Raw genomic sequence first — 16862 nt, forward strand, 5'->3', positions numbered from 1 at the left:
AGTTTCAAAGGAAAAAAAATTATTCGTTACTTTTGACACAAATTATTGCATATACAAAAAAATTTTTTAATAAGTTGCATTAGTTTTTTGTGTATTGGTGTGTTGTAACTGTTACTATAAACGGCATAAATGCATATTTTCTATTTACCACAAGATTACACTTCGTAAATATACGCTAAAAGCATTTTTGAATGTGTATATATTATATAATATTATGTATGTATGTATCATCAGCCACTAAACGCTTTGCAGCAGCTAGAATAGCCATTTTTGCACATTTATAAAATATGCTAACGTTCTTTAACGTGTTGTTGTTTTTTTTTTTAGGATCGGGAAGCCTATTGCTCTAACTATTGATACCTTCATTTTCTTTAAATATTTGTATAAGTATGTTGTATGTTTGTGTATATAAATCTATAGGTTTTGGAATGTTTCTCTTTACTGCTTTTGTAGGTTTAAAGCGCACGCATGCGCGGATACATTTTCGGCGGCGTCCACAGCGCGACGCCTAATCACTATTTTTATCCTGAATGTGTTTCGTTTTCCACAATTTTTGCCTCCCTGAAATTACTCACTGTTTACTTACGCGAAACTTGAAATTTCTTAGCTTTTGTAGGTGTGTGTGTGTGTATACATATACTTAGCGCATGCGCTCAACCGTTCGGGTCGACGTTGAGACGACGATGCGCGCCGCTGATCGCCACACTAAAAGCATTGCTATTACTGCTCGACGCCGATGTAGACGCTGACGTTGCAGCCGCGGTAAACGGCGGCGCTGTCGTGGACCATGGATTCACTGACGCGGCCGTTGCAGCAGTGGCTTTGGCTGTGGCAGCCATTGATCCAAAGGCAGGAACTATGGAATTGTTGCGCGACTTATTATTGTCCGCAGTGGATTTTTTCAGCTTAACCGAAGCGCCGCGTTTCAGCTGATTGGCGGGACTAACTAGAATTGTAGAAGTACTTTTTTGGTTGGGCGCATGCATGGTGGCAATAGTTGTGGTCAGCATTGCAGGCTTCTGAAATAAAATTTAAAGTAAATACAAATATGATTGCTGAAAAAAAAAATGAAATAAACACTCACTTGCCAAGCGCCTGCCTTAGTTGTTGCTATACCAGCCGCATCGCCTGCCACTGTCGCACTCGCTGCCGTTCTGGCCACTGTTGCTGCCTTAAAACCATTTGTTAGTGCGGCCGCTACGGCAGCTTCGCTGGTGGGCGTCAATGTTGCCGCGACCTCTTCGTCCGCGAGCAGACAGATCACATCATTCGATTTGGAATGTTTGGAATAATTCGCATGGAACTGTTTTTTACTACTATTACTACTACTACGACTACCGTTAGGACCACTGCTACCGCCACAGCTGTTACTGCTAAAACTGCCGCTGCGCTGTTGGCCGGCTACGCCGAGCGCTAGCGTAGTTGGTGGCGTTGACATGAGTGGCAGCGTGTTGGGCGGCACGACATAACCGCTTGCATCACCCGCGCCAGCATCACCGCCATTGTTGGCATAATTACTTGAGGAACTATGTTTGGGCAGCGCCGTGGCCACGGTATTGGGCGGCGTCTGCTTGAAGGGTATGAAGAAGGGATGTGCACCATCCGGTGGTGCCTTTTCGGGCGTTGAGCTGCACAGCGGCAGCTGCGATATGTTCGCCCGCCCATCCAACTCATAATCGTGCTGTGTGGCATTGGGATTTGGCTCCACTTCGACAGTGAGTTGACGTCGCACAACATTACCATTACCATTGCCATTCGGTAGTTGCGTGGTTTGGTACTCTTTTGGACGTGCGGCATGTATGTCGACATAGCGACCACTTTTCGGTATCAACGTCTGCATTTCATGACAATCCTGTTGGAAGGTGCTGCCGCTTAGGCCACCAGCACTTTCACTGGGTATACTGGGATTATTCAGATTACCGAAATTCATCTCTGATGGCGAGCTAAGATGTGTGGGACCTTGCGTGCGCGCCTTATAGCGTCGTCTTTGAAATATGATAAGCAAGGCGAAGACCACTACGCAAACCACAGAGAGCAGTGAGCCGATAATAACGCCGCTATAGACCTCCGATTCGCTGGAAGGGCATTCAATCTCCAGTGAATGGTGACTTATGCTACGCAAGTCAATGAAAATCGGTGCGCCCACACCGGTTTCGCCGACAACGCGCACAGTTACATTGATTTTCGCCGTCTCGGAGATATTCGGAAACTGTGCGGAAGAGTTTATGGTTATTCTCATAATAACTTACCCGTAGTGGTTTACTTACCTTAAAGGAACATGCAGTACAGTCCAAAACGTTAACCTCGTGTGTTACATTGCCCAAGGTCCACAGTATGTTGTAGTGATGAATTTTGCCGTTGGGCTGCAGAGGTGGATCCCAAAGCAACTTTAAGCCATTGTGTCGTATAACGCGTTGATTGCTGATCGTTCCCGGTGCTATTGACGGTGAAAATATGTTAGGTTTACCTTTCGAAAAGTTTATGCATTTACAACTTACGATCCGGCAATGTTTGCCTGTCCACTTGTCCATAGAATGTTTGTGTTTTGCAGCTGAAGAAATTGACACGATAACGCTCGGATGGCTTGAGACCGCGTATAACCACTTGTGAATTGGTTATCGGCAGTTGGTCACATTTCGGCTCCTCTTTGCGTATAATGGGGAACTGTATCTGCCAGTGACACGCGTGTACGCATGATTCATTGAAATGTTCGTGAAAGTGAAAGGTAAGCATGCGTGACTCCACTATGCTGAGACGAAACGGTGTGTTGGCTAGCTCGTTGGTGTCGTTCTCGATCTGTGAAATTTTCGTTTTGATTAAGTACACAAATGCAAAATGATATCGTCTACGGTTGGTAAAATACATATTCCTATACTTTTTGGACTTGTTACATAACCAAAAGATAGTAGTTATACTTATATAACCTTGAGAAAATGAAATAAATGTTCTACTAACGGAGTGTTAAAGAATAGAGGTACTTAGACGCTGACTGAGGACTCAAAATATAGAAGATACATGTTTCCTAGTTAATGCTATTTTGTGGACTAACTAGAGCTCAGTCACAGCTGAATACTCCCTAATGACGATGGTCGAGACAGACAGGAAACAGCTCACCCATGCCGCAGTTTATGCCATGTTTGTTGCTCCCTAGTAGTATAGCACTCAAATATGAAGTCTTACCATGGGTGAGGATAAAAAAGGGCTGGTTCAAGATGTCATGCCACCAATGTCAAGCATACGTCGTTTTAGGTGCAATTAAATAGCACAGTATCAGGGGTTACTTCCTAGTACCCACTGTAATAAGGTAGAATTACTTGCATAGCCGTGACTTTGCGCAAGTAGACCTTCTGGAAAAAATAAGGAGCTAAGTGTTTTGCCGTCAAAGTACAGCTTGAAAACAAGGAGGAATACAAGATGCAAACAGTAATATTGCTAGTAGTATATCTGCTAGAGAATGGCTTATTTTTACGGTCGATGGCCCAGCTAAGGCAAGCATGCGGAGTCATGTTGTCTTCTTGATAAGAAGAATACAGCTGCAATCGCCAACCAATGAAGAGCTCAGAAAAGAGCTCCAGGAATCTCCAGGAGTGATTCTGGTCAATTTCAAGTTTGAACTGCTAAAGGTGGCAGCTGAAAGACAGAGGTCAGTTGAAGAGGTTAAACCGTTAGTCTAAAGAGTGTGGCACCCTCCAAATAGTGAGCTGAAATGGCCCTGAACCGAATTATTATTGATGTACAGGGTGATCATGAACCTGAAGTAAAATTCCCAGAGCTAAATGGAAGTGAAAGCAAGATGCGCTGACAAATTTGGCGGTGAGAGCTGTCGGCTGGTACCACGGATAAATCAAAATGCTGGTATGCGACGAAGTAAGAAAGGTCCAACTGTACAAAATCGGTATAGTGAGGGTTGAGAAGATTTATATTAGCAGACTGAGGATAACGAGCTACAAATTATACGTGACAAACTACGAAGGGCATGTATGATATCGATCGGCTCCACCAAATAAAAGAAAACTCGGTGAAATTTGGAGATTTATATATCAGGATACCCAGTCGTATACAAGTAAGAATAAATCAAAGTTAAACAATTTAATATTGTTCTAATAGCGTCTCATATGCATTCGCTGAGCCCGAACCATCTCCAAGCTCCCTTTCACCTAAGCTGGATCCGTCGAGTAGAGATTTGAGAATATTGTTAAGCTTGGTTAACAAGCGTTATCAGACTGTCAAAAGTATTCGCCGGATAAAATCAAATTCCACTTTGCGATAGCAGAACTTCCGGAATAAAAAATTTACATAAAAGTGGGGAGAGAGCACCAAGGAGGAGACTCTTTTTTTACTTTTTCTACTTTTACTTTCTAATATTACTTCGTCGGATGAATTAAGCTGGCCATTATAAATAAGAAGATAAAATAGGGTAGACTTTCATATATACATATGTACATATGCATATACTCGTAAGATATTGGAAAAATTTAGATACAAAATTAAGTCCATTATATGAAATTGTCAATAAATGGTCAAACCATAACCATAAGAAATATTTTTTTTTTTTTTAAGAAAAAAACATTGATAAAACTTACCGTTTTCCACTGAACATAGCGAAAGTCCTGCTTTAGATGTTCATTTTCACGCGTGATAATTAGGACACGTAATTTTATGCGATTGAAATTTTCCAACAAAACACCCGTTACATTGGACAAAACTACCAAACTGAAAATTTCTTCCTCCAACTCCACATGACTGTTGTTATCAATATAACCTGCCTGAGCGCTCCTCAAGACCGCACGCGTCTGTGCTTCATTGAGCGCTTCAATATCACAGAGCTTCTGAGCGACATCCTCCTGCGCGAGGTCCACGTGCTGCACAGTGCCACGTAGATGCTGACTAAGCAATTGCTGCGGATGCGGTTGTGTGTGATTGCCGGAGAATTGGAGTATAAAATACTTCTTGCCCTTCAATTCCGGCTGTGACCAAGTGACAAACGTATCATTGCCCATATGTACCAAATGTAAGAGTACTGCTTATGGAATAAGAATGGGAATACGAATGATATAAATTAGTTGACATTTTTTTACTATGCACCCTCCCAAATGAACAATAACTCACAGCCTTGCGTGCAGCATGTCACCGGTGGGCTTCTTAATGAGCTGAGTATTGTCTGTTGTTGCGTCTTGTTGGCCAAGCGTATCTCCGATGTCGGCACTAGTACGCGTGTGATCAGCTCAAAGGGACGGTAAACGGGTAGGTGACTTGAGATGACCAAATGTGAGGTATGATTTAGTTTCATCGGTGCGAATGGGGAGATCCAACGATGCGGATTATTCTGCACAATGTGCACAATGAAGAGCGACTGTACAAAATATTAATGCAAACATTAATGGAAAATAAATAATAATAATTATTAAGAGTCTACCTCAAAAAAGTTGCTCTCAAAAGTCACATTGATCGTATTAAAGCTGAGCGCATAGCAGCGTATATTCTGCAGTGGATTCTTCAGCAGCAAACCATCGTCTTTGTTGCGGAAACGCAACTCGCCCGCACTGTACACCTCTCCGGCGATATTTCGTGCAAAGCATTGATAAATGCCCGCCTCAATTGGATCGAAGGAGTGTAAATGCAGTTCATTGCCAACAATGTAGCGTGTGTAGGAACTTTTGAGAGGAACCCCATTGTGATACCAGCTTATTACCGGCCGGGGATTGCCGGTGGCGTTGCAACGAAATTGCAAAGAAGCTGTTATCAGTATTTCGTACGAGATAAGCGGCTCGACGATCACCGGCGGTGCGGTAACGATCACATGAAAAGTCTGCAAACGAAAGTAAAAACGAATTTAGATGAAAAAAAACCGACATATCGATCCCAAATTTATATTTAACTATATTTTATGTCTTTTAAAAATGAAGAGAAATGCGGAAGTCAACTATTAATTTGTAAAAGATAGCTAGAAATACCGTTATCCTTTCGCAGTACCATTAATTCCATAATAATAAGTTGATCAATATTGATTTCTTGTTCATTCTTACCTGATTACTTTGTCCACTTATGCAGCTGTAGTAACCTTGATTCAACTGGCTTGCGTTCTCTATAACAATTTCATTACTGTGATTACTGATCTTCAGCGCCGCATTATTCAATGTGCTGCGATACCACCACTCAATCAGCGGTCCGTCGATCTGATTGTAACAATGTAACAGACAACTGCCACCCGTTGGAACGTACTGCGTCTCATTCTGTAGACTGGGTAAGAGCTCATTTTGGCTAGTGGGTATGGGATCATCGAACACATTGAAAGCCCACCTGAACAGCGTTTTGGAGGCGAACTGATTCTGTGCTAAGCATCTGGAAGATACGATAAATAACGAAATCAACAATCAGTAAGAAATCAAATAAAGTTATATGAATTTTTTTATTTTTTAAAGTTACTGAATATGTTTAGTACATAATGACAATGTTTTTCTTCTAGAATTTAGACGTATTTTCTTATTAAATATATACCCGATATGAACATATTTCTTATATATATTTTCTAACACCTGGAGATCACAGCGCCTTCCCTTAAAATTTCCTTTTTCCAATTTTTTCCACCAATTTCCTTTAATTTATTTCTTCATAATAGCAATAATCAAATAACAATCAGTGTCTTGCAGGAAAATGGTTTACATATATGAAGTATATTATGCATATTTGGCTTATATTATATGTATGTCAGTAATAGCTTACTTTTACGTTGAGCATTTATTTTTTATTGCCCCTAATGATGGATACAGTCCAAAAAATGAATATGTGACGACGATTAACCTAATAGATAACGGGGCCCTCGTGCACGTAAGCACATCCATGAATGAGAGGGTATTACTATGAACGAAGGAATACCCTATAGGGAAAGCAGGTAACCAAAAAATCGAATAATATGATATCTTAAAGACACAAGATTTTAATTTTCAATTCAATGGAATACATTTTGGTGTATTTTTATTGCAGAAGAACGTGAGAAGCTTTTTTTGACAGATCGCGCATAAGTCATCTTACGTTGTTATGTTACTTTTTTCAACATAATTGTTCTATTGAGCGTACTCTTGAGACCCAGCGTTTATTATTGGATAATATTCGACCGAATAGATCATGTCCAGTACACAAAGACCGTGGAGAGTCGATTTGGCGCCGTTCGCAGCAATTCGGACTGACAGCAAATGCAAGAAATAAAACCACTCGACCTTCCTTCGCTTTATGGGCTTTCCAAGAAGATTTGACGTTTTCGAGGCAAATTTTGTTCAGCAATGATGCCCATTTCTGGCTCAATGAGTATCTAAATAAGCAAACTTGCCATATTTTGGACGAAGAGCAACCTGAAGAGATTCAACAGCTGTCATTTTATCCAGAAAGAGCAACAGTTTTCTGTGGTTTGTGGGCCGGTGAAATCATCATCATACCTGAAATTGAAGTTCGTAATCTCGGCGACATTTGGCCACTTCAATCAATGGATTTATTGAGAGAACACTTCGGTGAGCAGATAACTTCACTTTTTGTGCCGGTCGATTGACCACCAAGATGTTATGATATCACACCGCTACACGTTTTCCTGTGAGGATATGTAAAGTCTAAAGTTTATGTGGTCAATCCAGCTTCGATTAAGGCCTTGTAGCAAAACATCACGTGTGTCTTTATCGAAAATTGGTTTCAACGGATGGACTATCTGAGATAAAGCCTTAGCCAACATTTGAAATGTTGACAATGTTTAAAAAATAAATGCCAAAGAATATTTTATCAAATAATAATAAACATACCCCATTAAATTTGAAGTGTTTATTCTTTAAAAAAGTAGGGAACCTCGAAATTGATCACCCTTTATACTCAAGTAAGAATAATATACGTGATTTATTTGGTATAAAACTTGTTCAGTACAATAAAATCCTTCGCCGAACCTTCCCGCCAACTCATTATATAGAAAAAAGACAACCAGGATTAAGCTAAACGATACATTGGTCCAGGCAACCTGAAATGAAGTTCAAGAAAAACCATTGCTACATGCAGACATGACTACTATTATGGTATCAGTAGATCTTTTGCTCCCGAACGCAACTTCGTAGTTAATAGAGTAAAGACTAGCCTAGATTAGTGTAAATACCAATTAATATAGAAATTAAGTATAGAGCTGCTGTAGAGCTTGTAAAGGAACTTTCGGCTGATTATTGACTGAATAGGAACGTATTAGAATTCCGGCGTCTTTTTCCGTTTCTTACTGGATGACTAAGTCTTACAAAGGCTTGACAAAGCTCTAATTCTCCGCGTTAAATTGAAAACGGTTTATCAAGTTATTAAAAACTTCTGCAAGAGGTCCATAGTCTGGATCTCGACATCTTTTATGTATCGACTCAACACATTTTGGTGTTTGCTCGTATCAAAGGACCTGATTTTTTTAATAAAACTGAATATTAGTATTTAAGATCTCTTCTCACAAAAGATGTTTAAAATGCATCATTACTAATGACAAGCTGTGAGTTTATGCATAAGACGTCAAGCCTAACAGACGAAACTTCGAAACTGAGCGATCGACGAAAAAACCAAAATTCGCTGACGGAACTGAAGATCATCTTAGACGGGCCTTATAAGAAGCCTTTGGAATATTGGCATGCTTTTATTGGCTCAAAATCAGCCAATTTCGAAAGAGATAATAAAGATTTGTATTAAAATATGTGCAACTATGTTTTGTCAGTCCGATCCAAACTCTAATGATGGTATTGCTTTGTTGCCGTTTGTAAATATTGTTTTGAAAAATGCAAAGTAGAATCATCGCATCACTTGCTAAGTATATGTTTCATCTTTGCGGGATCAAGACTGAAATATTTTGGCGTTTTCCGGCGAGCAAGTATTTTCTTTTTTTCACAATTGGCGCCAATTTGAGATTCCACGCGAAGCCAGGTCCTACTCCACCTAATCTCTCTAACGGAGTGGCGAGTCTGCTTCCCCCGGTGGGTAATGCATTGACATGCCCTAGCCATCGTAGCTGTTGTCTCTTCGCTGGTTCGCTGAACTGTGTCAATGTCATTGTATATCTCGTACAACACATCGTTCAATCTAATCCGATATTCGCCATTGCCAATGCCCAAAGAACCATAGATCTCCCGGAGAACCTTTATTTCGAAAACTCGTAATGTCGACTCATCAGATGTTGTCATCGTCCATTGTTTTCTGGCTTTACTTGAGAATTCGCAGTTAAAGTTCTCATCTCAGTGATCACCTACAGCTTAACCTAACGTAACCTGGCTCGGTCCTAGTCCACTTTTCCTACAGGTACATAGCATACATATGCACATCTATAAACATTTTCGATTTCCCCTTGAACTTGTTTGACAGTATTTAAGTCGCGCACCCCAAAAAACGGTGGCTAAAATAACAGCTTATAAGCCGTAATTATGCTCTACTTTCCACCGCACCCAAAAAAACAGACTATCCTAGCGCACCCTAGCTTTGCCCTATACATAACAAACTTTGCCGTTCGGCGGCGAGTCCCCACAACTGCTGTGCTTTGAATTCCTCGGCCAGCAGCTGTCAGTCGGGCGGCTAATGTGTGGTTGAATGTTAATTGCGACAATTCCGCTCATCGTTGGAGTGCGAAATTTGCAGCTTGTAAATATTTTGCTACCGTCTACTCTGCCGCACGCTTTTAAATTACGCTCGCATTGTTGCCATGCTTTTTTCGCCTTAGCGGTTTCTATGCGTGTTACCCTCACATAACATAAATAAAAAAGTATTAAAGGTGAGTGCGTATGCCCGTGTTGTATCACAGTGGTGTCTCTAATTGTTTTAGGCAATTTCTAGCATTTGCTTTGCGCATGCCAATAAGTTTGTGTGTAAGACTAGTTGCATGCCACATGCCGCATAGCACAAGGCAAGCATAACGTGCTGCCTTCGTTTATTCGCACTTGTTGGTGTTTTCAGTGGTTATCTTCGTAGCACCAACTACTTGGACGCGCAGCAGTGACGTCAACAGCGTTTGTGGCAGCAGCTGCTACAATAACAAGAGCAACACCCGTCAACATTATCAGCAAAAGTGTTAATAAGAACATGTTTTCTCGAATACCGTTTGGCGCTTAGCGAAACATTCATTTTGTTGTATTTATTATTGTTCTGCTGCACCAACGCATTACCCAATTGGCAATTAGAGCGGCCAGAGTAGCGTAAAACTACAATGCAGCGGACAAAAGGAGTTGTGCGGCTTGTAATATGCCGCGACAGCAGCTGCTCATGTTTGTTTATGTTGATTTTGATGTTTAATGAAAGGTGTTGATACTTGTTGCATTACAACAACATAAAAAACAACAATGCGTCCAGTTAAGCTGATGCATGATTCGTTACAATGTAACGCACGAAACAAGTTCACAATAATGATATATAATCATGCGATAACAACAAGTTGAATTATGGACAGCTTATGCAATTAACCATATCTTTCAAGTCTACTTTAATGTTATTACAATTTAGGAATCCCCTTTGCATAAATTTGTTTTATTTTTTATACACTTGTAACATGATCCAGAAGGGCCGAGTAGTTCCGCTTGAAAGGCGGTCCTTTGTGGCTCTCTGAGAAAACCAGCTGGATGAACAATAATAATAGACAAATTGAAAACTTCGCATTGTTTTGAGGAAAATCACATCACCTGAGGAAATCAATTTTAGTATTCAACATAGTTCGCTTCAGGGCCGATACACCGAATTTAGTGATCCCCCATTATGAAAAAATAAAGTCCACCGTCAACAAACTAATTTAACCTTATCAGTGTGGCTTCAGGAGTGGCAAATCAACAACTTCGAAGCCGTAGATAATTTCGTCTATCATGGAACCAGCACCAGCAACAACGACAACCTCGAAATGAAACAAGTGCTACTTAGTAGGCAAAAGAGAAGTAAAGTTCTCTCTTGACGAACAAAAGCTCAGTTATTATCCCCAATCTGCTGTCTGGTGCAGAGATATGGACGATGACAACATCTGAGGAGTCGGCGTTACGAGTTTCGAAGAGAAAGGTTCTGCGGATGATTTATAGTGCTTTGCGCATTGACAATGGCGAATACGATATGAGCTGTACGAGATATATGCACGACAGCATTGACGTAGTTCAGCGTTCTCCAATCTATTGGAAAGACCAGGTGGAGATGGACCTGACTTCGCTTGAAATCTCCAATAGCGCCAAACAGAGAGAAGAAAGACCGACTGGTGCATTTTTGTAAACTCGACTATAACAGAGTACGCGGTGTCTACGTCAATAAAGAAGAAGTTTAGCTCTTTCAGTAATTTGCAGCTATGCTTGTAGAACATCGGCCCTTTAACGTTCCTTTTATTTTTGAAAATAGGAAAAAATCACATGTCTGACTGGAGCGTAGTTGTATTCTCAGCCTCGTATGAATACAGTTGAAAGTTTTATCGTACTTCAGAGGCATGTCTATTTATGCATCAACCTAATAAAAAGCACTTTCCTTTAAAATCCCGTTATCATCCTTTTCTTTAAATGAATGAACCTCAATTTTGTTGATTCACTCTTCACTGTCACTAAAAATACTTCTTCTTTTCTTTATTTCGAAGACTGGAAAATATCCGACGGATGTAGAAAAAATTTCAGGCCTAATTATCACAATTTTGCGATCATGTCCATTGAATTGATTACAAATCTTTCGTATATTTAAATTTTCTAAAATATAGCTTTGACTGTCATTAAAAATTATGTCATTGATTTTTTTCATTTTCCACTACTTTCATTGCCTGTGGTGATCATATGGTCAGGTTTGGTTAACTAGATGATCGTTGTGACAGGACTACTGAAAGGCCTTCTAAATAGAATATTTGAATTGTCGTCAACTTTTAATTTTAAATCAATCATTAAAGAACAATGCGCCTCGAGCCTGCCAAAAATTTATTATTGCCGTTAATATGAAATTCGGCCAATCAGCCAGGTTCGCCGAAGGTGTAGAAAAAAATATATCGAATGCTGAAAGCTTCGTATTAATTTTTATCAAGAAATATTATTCGCTGGAAATGATGGAAGTCAACGACGAAAAAAAAATTTTGTTGTTCCAGGAAACACAATTACATCTCCAAAAATTTATAGTTCGCCGAGAATTGTGATATGGCGGCATTATCGGACCCCATTCCTTTCTAAATAAGGCAAGAAATACCGTTACAAGCGTTATAGCACGATGTTGGCCGACATTTTTTTCCAGAAATTTGATTAAATCAATGCACACGATATTCATTTCCAACAAGACCGTGCCGCCGCCTCATGTTTTACGTCTAAACATGAACAAATTGTGTGCAAAATTTGGTCCTCTAAATGGTCATCAAGATCATGCTATTTAAAGCCTCTAGATTATCTTTTGTGTAGATATGTTAGATCAAAGGTTTACGCCAATCAACTTTTGAACTTTACTTTACAACTCTACCTAGTATTTAAGAATACATAACTGTGCAAGAAAGATCTTATCAAATGCAAGGCAATTCAATACGGAACGTTGGCCATATTTCCGAAATATATATTTTTGTTTATCAAAGATAAGTAAATTGTAATGTAGTATACTTTCTTTTATGACATCCACTTTGAGCAAAAGTTTTATAAAAGTCCTATCTGTCCAGCCAGAGGCCCTCTAAAATAAATAAATTTCCACAGAGTTCTAAGTATTTAACAATTGTAAACCGAATATAATACTGTCGGTATAACTTTGTACCACTTTTCTCAACACAGTACTGATCGTCTCTTTACTCTGAACACCTACTAACTCTTATAGACTCAAGCCACATAACATACGTTACGAAGACCAAGGTGAAAATTTGGAAGAATCAGCTGTCATGGTTTGTTCACCAAAACTTCTTTCGAATACAATTATACTTCCGCCCGCTGTCTGGAGTCACAAATCAATCGCTAGTAAGGCTCGCCTTTGACGTTTTCAGTTTCAAAAAAAACCACTATGATTTCAGCATGCAAAACCGGATAGCTTTTGAATACAAAGCAAAGTGGAAAGTATTTTTACAAATAATTTCGTATTATACCCTTTTGGAAACATGGATCCAAGGACGTTTAATCTGCCAAACTGTACTTAACAAAAATTTCAAAAGAATTTTTTTACTTACATAGACATTTGGATTATGTTGCCTAGCTGTAATTAATTTAGCTTTAAGAATGTATATAGTTTCTTATATTAAATTGATGTCTTAATGTTAAATCATTAGATTTTTTAAGACCATATTTTATTTGAAAATGTATTTTGATTAACAAATAATTAAGTTTATGAATTTTAGTTCATTTTGTCTACAATTATTATTTTATCTCTTTTTCTGTTCTCGAAAATAAAAATTGCTCTGATAAACTCAAAGATATTTACAAATTTTATCTGCAGTTGAAAACAATTTAATATAAATTAAAATCAATACTCACTTATAACGCCCCGCTGCGTCCAGAGTCAATTTCCGTAACACCAGTGTGCCATTGGCAAGTATTAAATACCTGTAAAATTACAAAAGGAAATTATTTCACTTATTAATTCCACTTCTTTAAGCATGCATCTGTATCGCTGTAAATATATCTGTCTGCATGTATGTATGTATTTGTGTGTAAAAATGAAAGGTAATGAATAAATGAAATTTGAAACTGCCACAATTACAAAGCGGAAATCACTAAGACGACGCATTCAAGCGCACAAAGAAAGTCAACGCCTTAATTAGAATGGCAGACTAACAGACGTACACCACACTTGATGATGATACCTAAAACTGGCGAACTTGATTGCTATTGCAATGTTTATCCTAATTCGGGCGATTCTAAATTGAAGAAGCTTTCTTATTCAGAAACGCATTTTACTAAGCAAATAATTATAATTAATTTAGAATTTAAATGTGGAACATGTTTATAATTAAGAATTTAATAATAGAATATTTATATTATAGAGTTTCCACAATTATGCACACAAGCTTAAATACCGTAATATCACTTTATCACACTTTTGTCGTGCAATTTTCAATGAGGCAATCCTTTTTTCGGTGTAGGGGCTTTTACAGCTATTACTTGATTTATGCTCGTGTCTGAACACTCGCAAATTTTGATTTCATACTGCACCAATTAGGTCATGGATTCGCCAAACCGAACTCTGGCGGCTCATTCTCTGCCCATATACCCATATAAAAGCGAGAGAGTTGTAGGTTGGAAGAAGCCATCGGAAAAGGTGGGCACTGGGTTAAAGCTTGGGGGAAAGGTCGGTTGAGGGTTTACTGTCAGAAGCTTTCTATCAACTCCAGCTTCAGATTTCCTGACTATTGCAGAGTTTTCCGCCTTTGCAGCCATTAAGGTAGCAGTATATTTGCAATTTGGGAGTGCAGCCTCCTTCAGAGAAGTGGCCACGGACTTAGATAGCAGAGCGGCAACACAGGCCTTAAACTCATTAACAACGTTCATGTTTGGTCAAGAAGTGCCTAACCTCGCTTTCAATAGTAGACTTTTTGTAATAAGATATGGTATATGCTATATTCACAGCAGTATCGCAGGAAATTGCAAAGCTGATGAGCCAGAAAGGTAAGATACCCAAGAACGGCTATCAGTAGAATGAGAGCGGGTTAGTGCTCTCTTTTCCCTCAGTGAGCCGAGCTACTTCTTGGTTGTGGGGGTTTTAACAGGTCATTGCGCTATTGGCGTCCATGCTGAAAGCTGGGAGTCTTACTGGGGGCTATCTGCAGAAACTGTATGGAAGCCAATGAGGAGGAAACCAATCAACACTTCCTTCTTGCCTGTCCCGCGTTTAGGATGTCAAGGCTTAAACACTTGGGAGCGCATACCTTCAGAAATCCCACCGAAGGGGCCGGAAATGGAAATTTAATTCCTGCGCAAATTTGTATTGGCGACTAATTTATAAGTTTGGATACAGAATTCACTCCTTTCTATGGCTTCGTAAAGCACCACATATATCAGCCCATTTGCGATCTCTCTAAATCAGTCTTCTAATCTAACCTTGCAAAATCCAGCTCATGTAAGAATTGAAGCCCAACCACGTTCAAGCGCATTGTACGTTCAGTAAATAGTCTGAAAACGAGACAGCCACCGATCCTGGTTTCAAAAGAAAATTTTGTTCGGCGTTAAGTACACTTTTGGTTTTTGTTTTTTACGGGAATATTTAAAGAACTGCGCAGGCTCGAGACGATTGACCCTTAGAGGAGAATGTTTAGTGCGTTAGTGCTGACAGACGGACTGACGTTAGTGATTTAAGCTATTTTGGTTATTTCGGTTTCGAAAGATTTTTGGAGTGCCTTTTGCTAGATTGTTGGACAATTTCCACGTTACATTCATGAACCACGGTTTGTTACCAGTAATGAAGCGTTTGATGTATGTAGGGTCCTCAGCTACGTTGTCAAGCATCTGTTTTGCGAACTTTAATCGACACCGTTTTTGTAAAAGAAATATATATTTTGATAGAAGTGTAATATTATACTCGCTTTATATCCAAAATAACAGCGGTGGATTGACGTTTCACAGGAGACAAGCATTCGATGTCTTCAAAATAAATAAAAGTGGTTCTAACTAGAAATGGTTATGGGTTCGGTGTGCGCGATTAGTTTACATACTTCTATGAACCAGTCTCATTCAACTTAGTTATTTAAATAAAAATTATGGAAGAAATGCAATAGATTTATTACAATATCTACTAAGAAATTTTGATTGAGCATTAGTGCCTTCTAAGAAATTTTGCTGTGGTAGATTCGATAAGTTTTTAACATTTTTTTAAATAAGTTTTAAATGTAACTAATTTTTTCAAAAAAAAAAAAAAAAAAACATAAAATACTTAAATCTATTCAAAGTGCATTCTATATTTTTTTAATTACTATTTTTCAGGGTACTTAGCGAAAAGGGGCAACAGTGACGATGGAAATTGTATTGGATTGAAAATTTGGCAACAGTGGTGGTTTTTTTTATTTTTTGCTTTTACTCGCCTGTTGTCTTTGAATTGCTTTGATAACGGTACTTTTCCATAGAACCAGCTAATATTTGCTGGTGGCACACTTACGACAGGGCATTCGAGTACGAGAGGTTGACCCGCCCCAGCGGTAATGTTTGTAGAAGCCGTTACGCGTTTGAGTACTGCAAATAAAAATGAGAAAATAGTTAAACATTATCGATTATTACACGGTATTGGTGTTGCGTTATTTACCCGGATATTCCACGGTGATGAGCACCGAAAGTATGGCCGTAGTGTTGACGTTGATTTTGCAGCGATAAGCGCCAGCGGCGCGCTCAGTGGGCGGTAGACGTAACGTGCCATTGCGATAGATTTTGAACTCGTTCCGTCCGCTGTGGGCCTCCACAATTTGGTCATTGCGATACCAGGTGTAAAAGTAATTTGTATCGTCTATGTGAAGAGTGAAAAGAGAGCAAGAGAGAGAAGGCGGTAAGAGAAGAAATATATGCTATAGATGTAGTTATTCATTCATAAATTGCTCACTGCTAAGATAGTAGTAGTTCTTCTCGATGCTGGCGTAGCACGGTAGATAATGTGAGTAGTGCTTGGTGACTAATAGTCGTGTTGTTTCTGGTTTATCGAGTTGCATAAATGGTCCAGAGATGATTTTATTACCGTTGGCGTTAACTGCAATACAAAGAACCGTAAGTGTAAACATATTGTATTCAATAAATACTAAACAAGTGTGCAAAGAAAACAAAAGCAAATCAATTGGCGTCCACTCGAATACATAATTAATCAATTAATTAAAATCAATTGCATATACATATAATAATATGTTTAGATAACATTGGCCACAAGTCAAGTGTTATTAATTAATAATGAATACTTAATTATCAGCAAGTAAAGAAGACATAAATTCGAATGCAGCC

At 39.0% G+C, this 16862-nt stretch overlaps 1 protein-coding gene across 1 annotated transcript; it reads right to left on the bottom strand.

Moving 5' to 3' along the window:
* Nucleotides 1-576: 576 nt before the first annotated feature.
* LOC108966480 (protogenin) lies at nucleotides 577-16648 on the bottom strand. The gene is made up of 12 exons (XM_018929410.1): nucleotides 16474-16648; nucleotides 16183-16380; nucleotides 15965-16112; nucleotides 13425-13493; nucleotides 6027-6342; nucleotides 5417-5809; nucleotides 5110-5353; nucleotides 4584-5020; nucleotides 2499-2796; nucleotides 2268-2437; nucleotides 1085-2209; nucleotides 577-1019 (listed from the first exon to the last, which is right to left on the bottom strand). The coding sequence occupies exons 1-12, from the start codon at nucleotides 16646-16648 to the stop codon at nucleotides 654-656; spliced, it is 3939 nt and encodes a 1312-aa protein (XP_018784955.1). The 3' UTR covers nucleotides 577-653.
* Between the last annotated feature and the right edge of the window lie 214 nt (nucleotides 16649-16862).

Source organism: Bactrocera latifrons, unplaced genomic scaffold, assembly GCF_001853355.1.
Source record: "Bactrocera latifrons isolate USDA-ARS-PBARC rearing strain unplaced genomic scaffold, ASM185335v1 scaffold_161, whole genome shotgun sequence".
NCBI lineage: Eukaryota > Metazoa > Arthropoda > Insecta > Diptera > Tephritidae > Bactrocera > Bactrocera latifrons.

Bases quoted from the DNA above. Each gene is read 5' to 3' on its own strand.
- LOC108966480 (XM_018929410.1), bottom strand. From the start codon at position 16,648: ATGTTTACACTTACGGTTCTTTGTATTGCAGTTAACGCCAACGGTAAT. The intron at 16,381-16,473 runs GTGAGCAATTTA...CTCTTCACATAG, and splicing joins GAACTACTACTATCTTAGCA to ACGATACAAATTACTTTTAC. The intron at 2,438-2,498 runs GTAAGTTGTAAA...CACCGTCAATAG, and splicing joins CAGGCAAACATTGCCGGATC to CACCGGGAACGATCAGCAAT.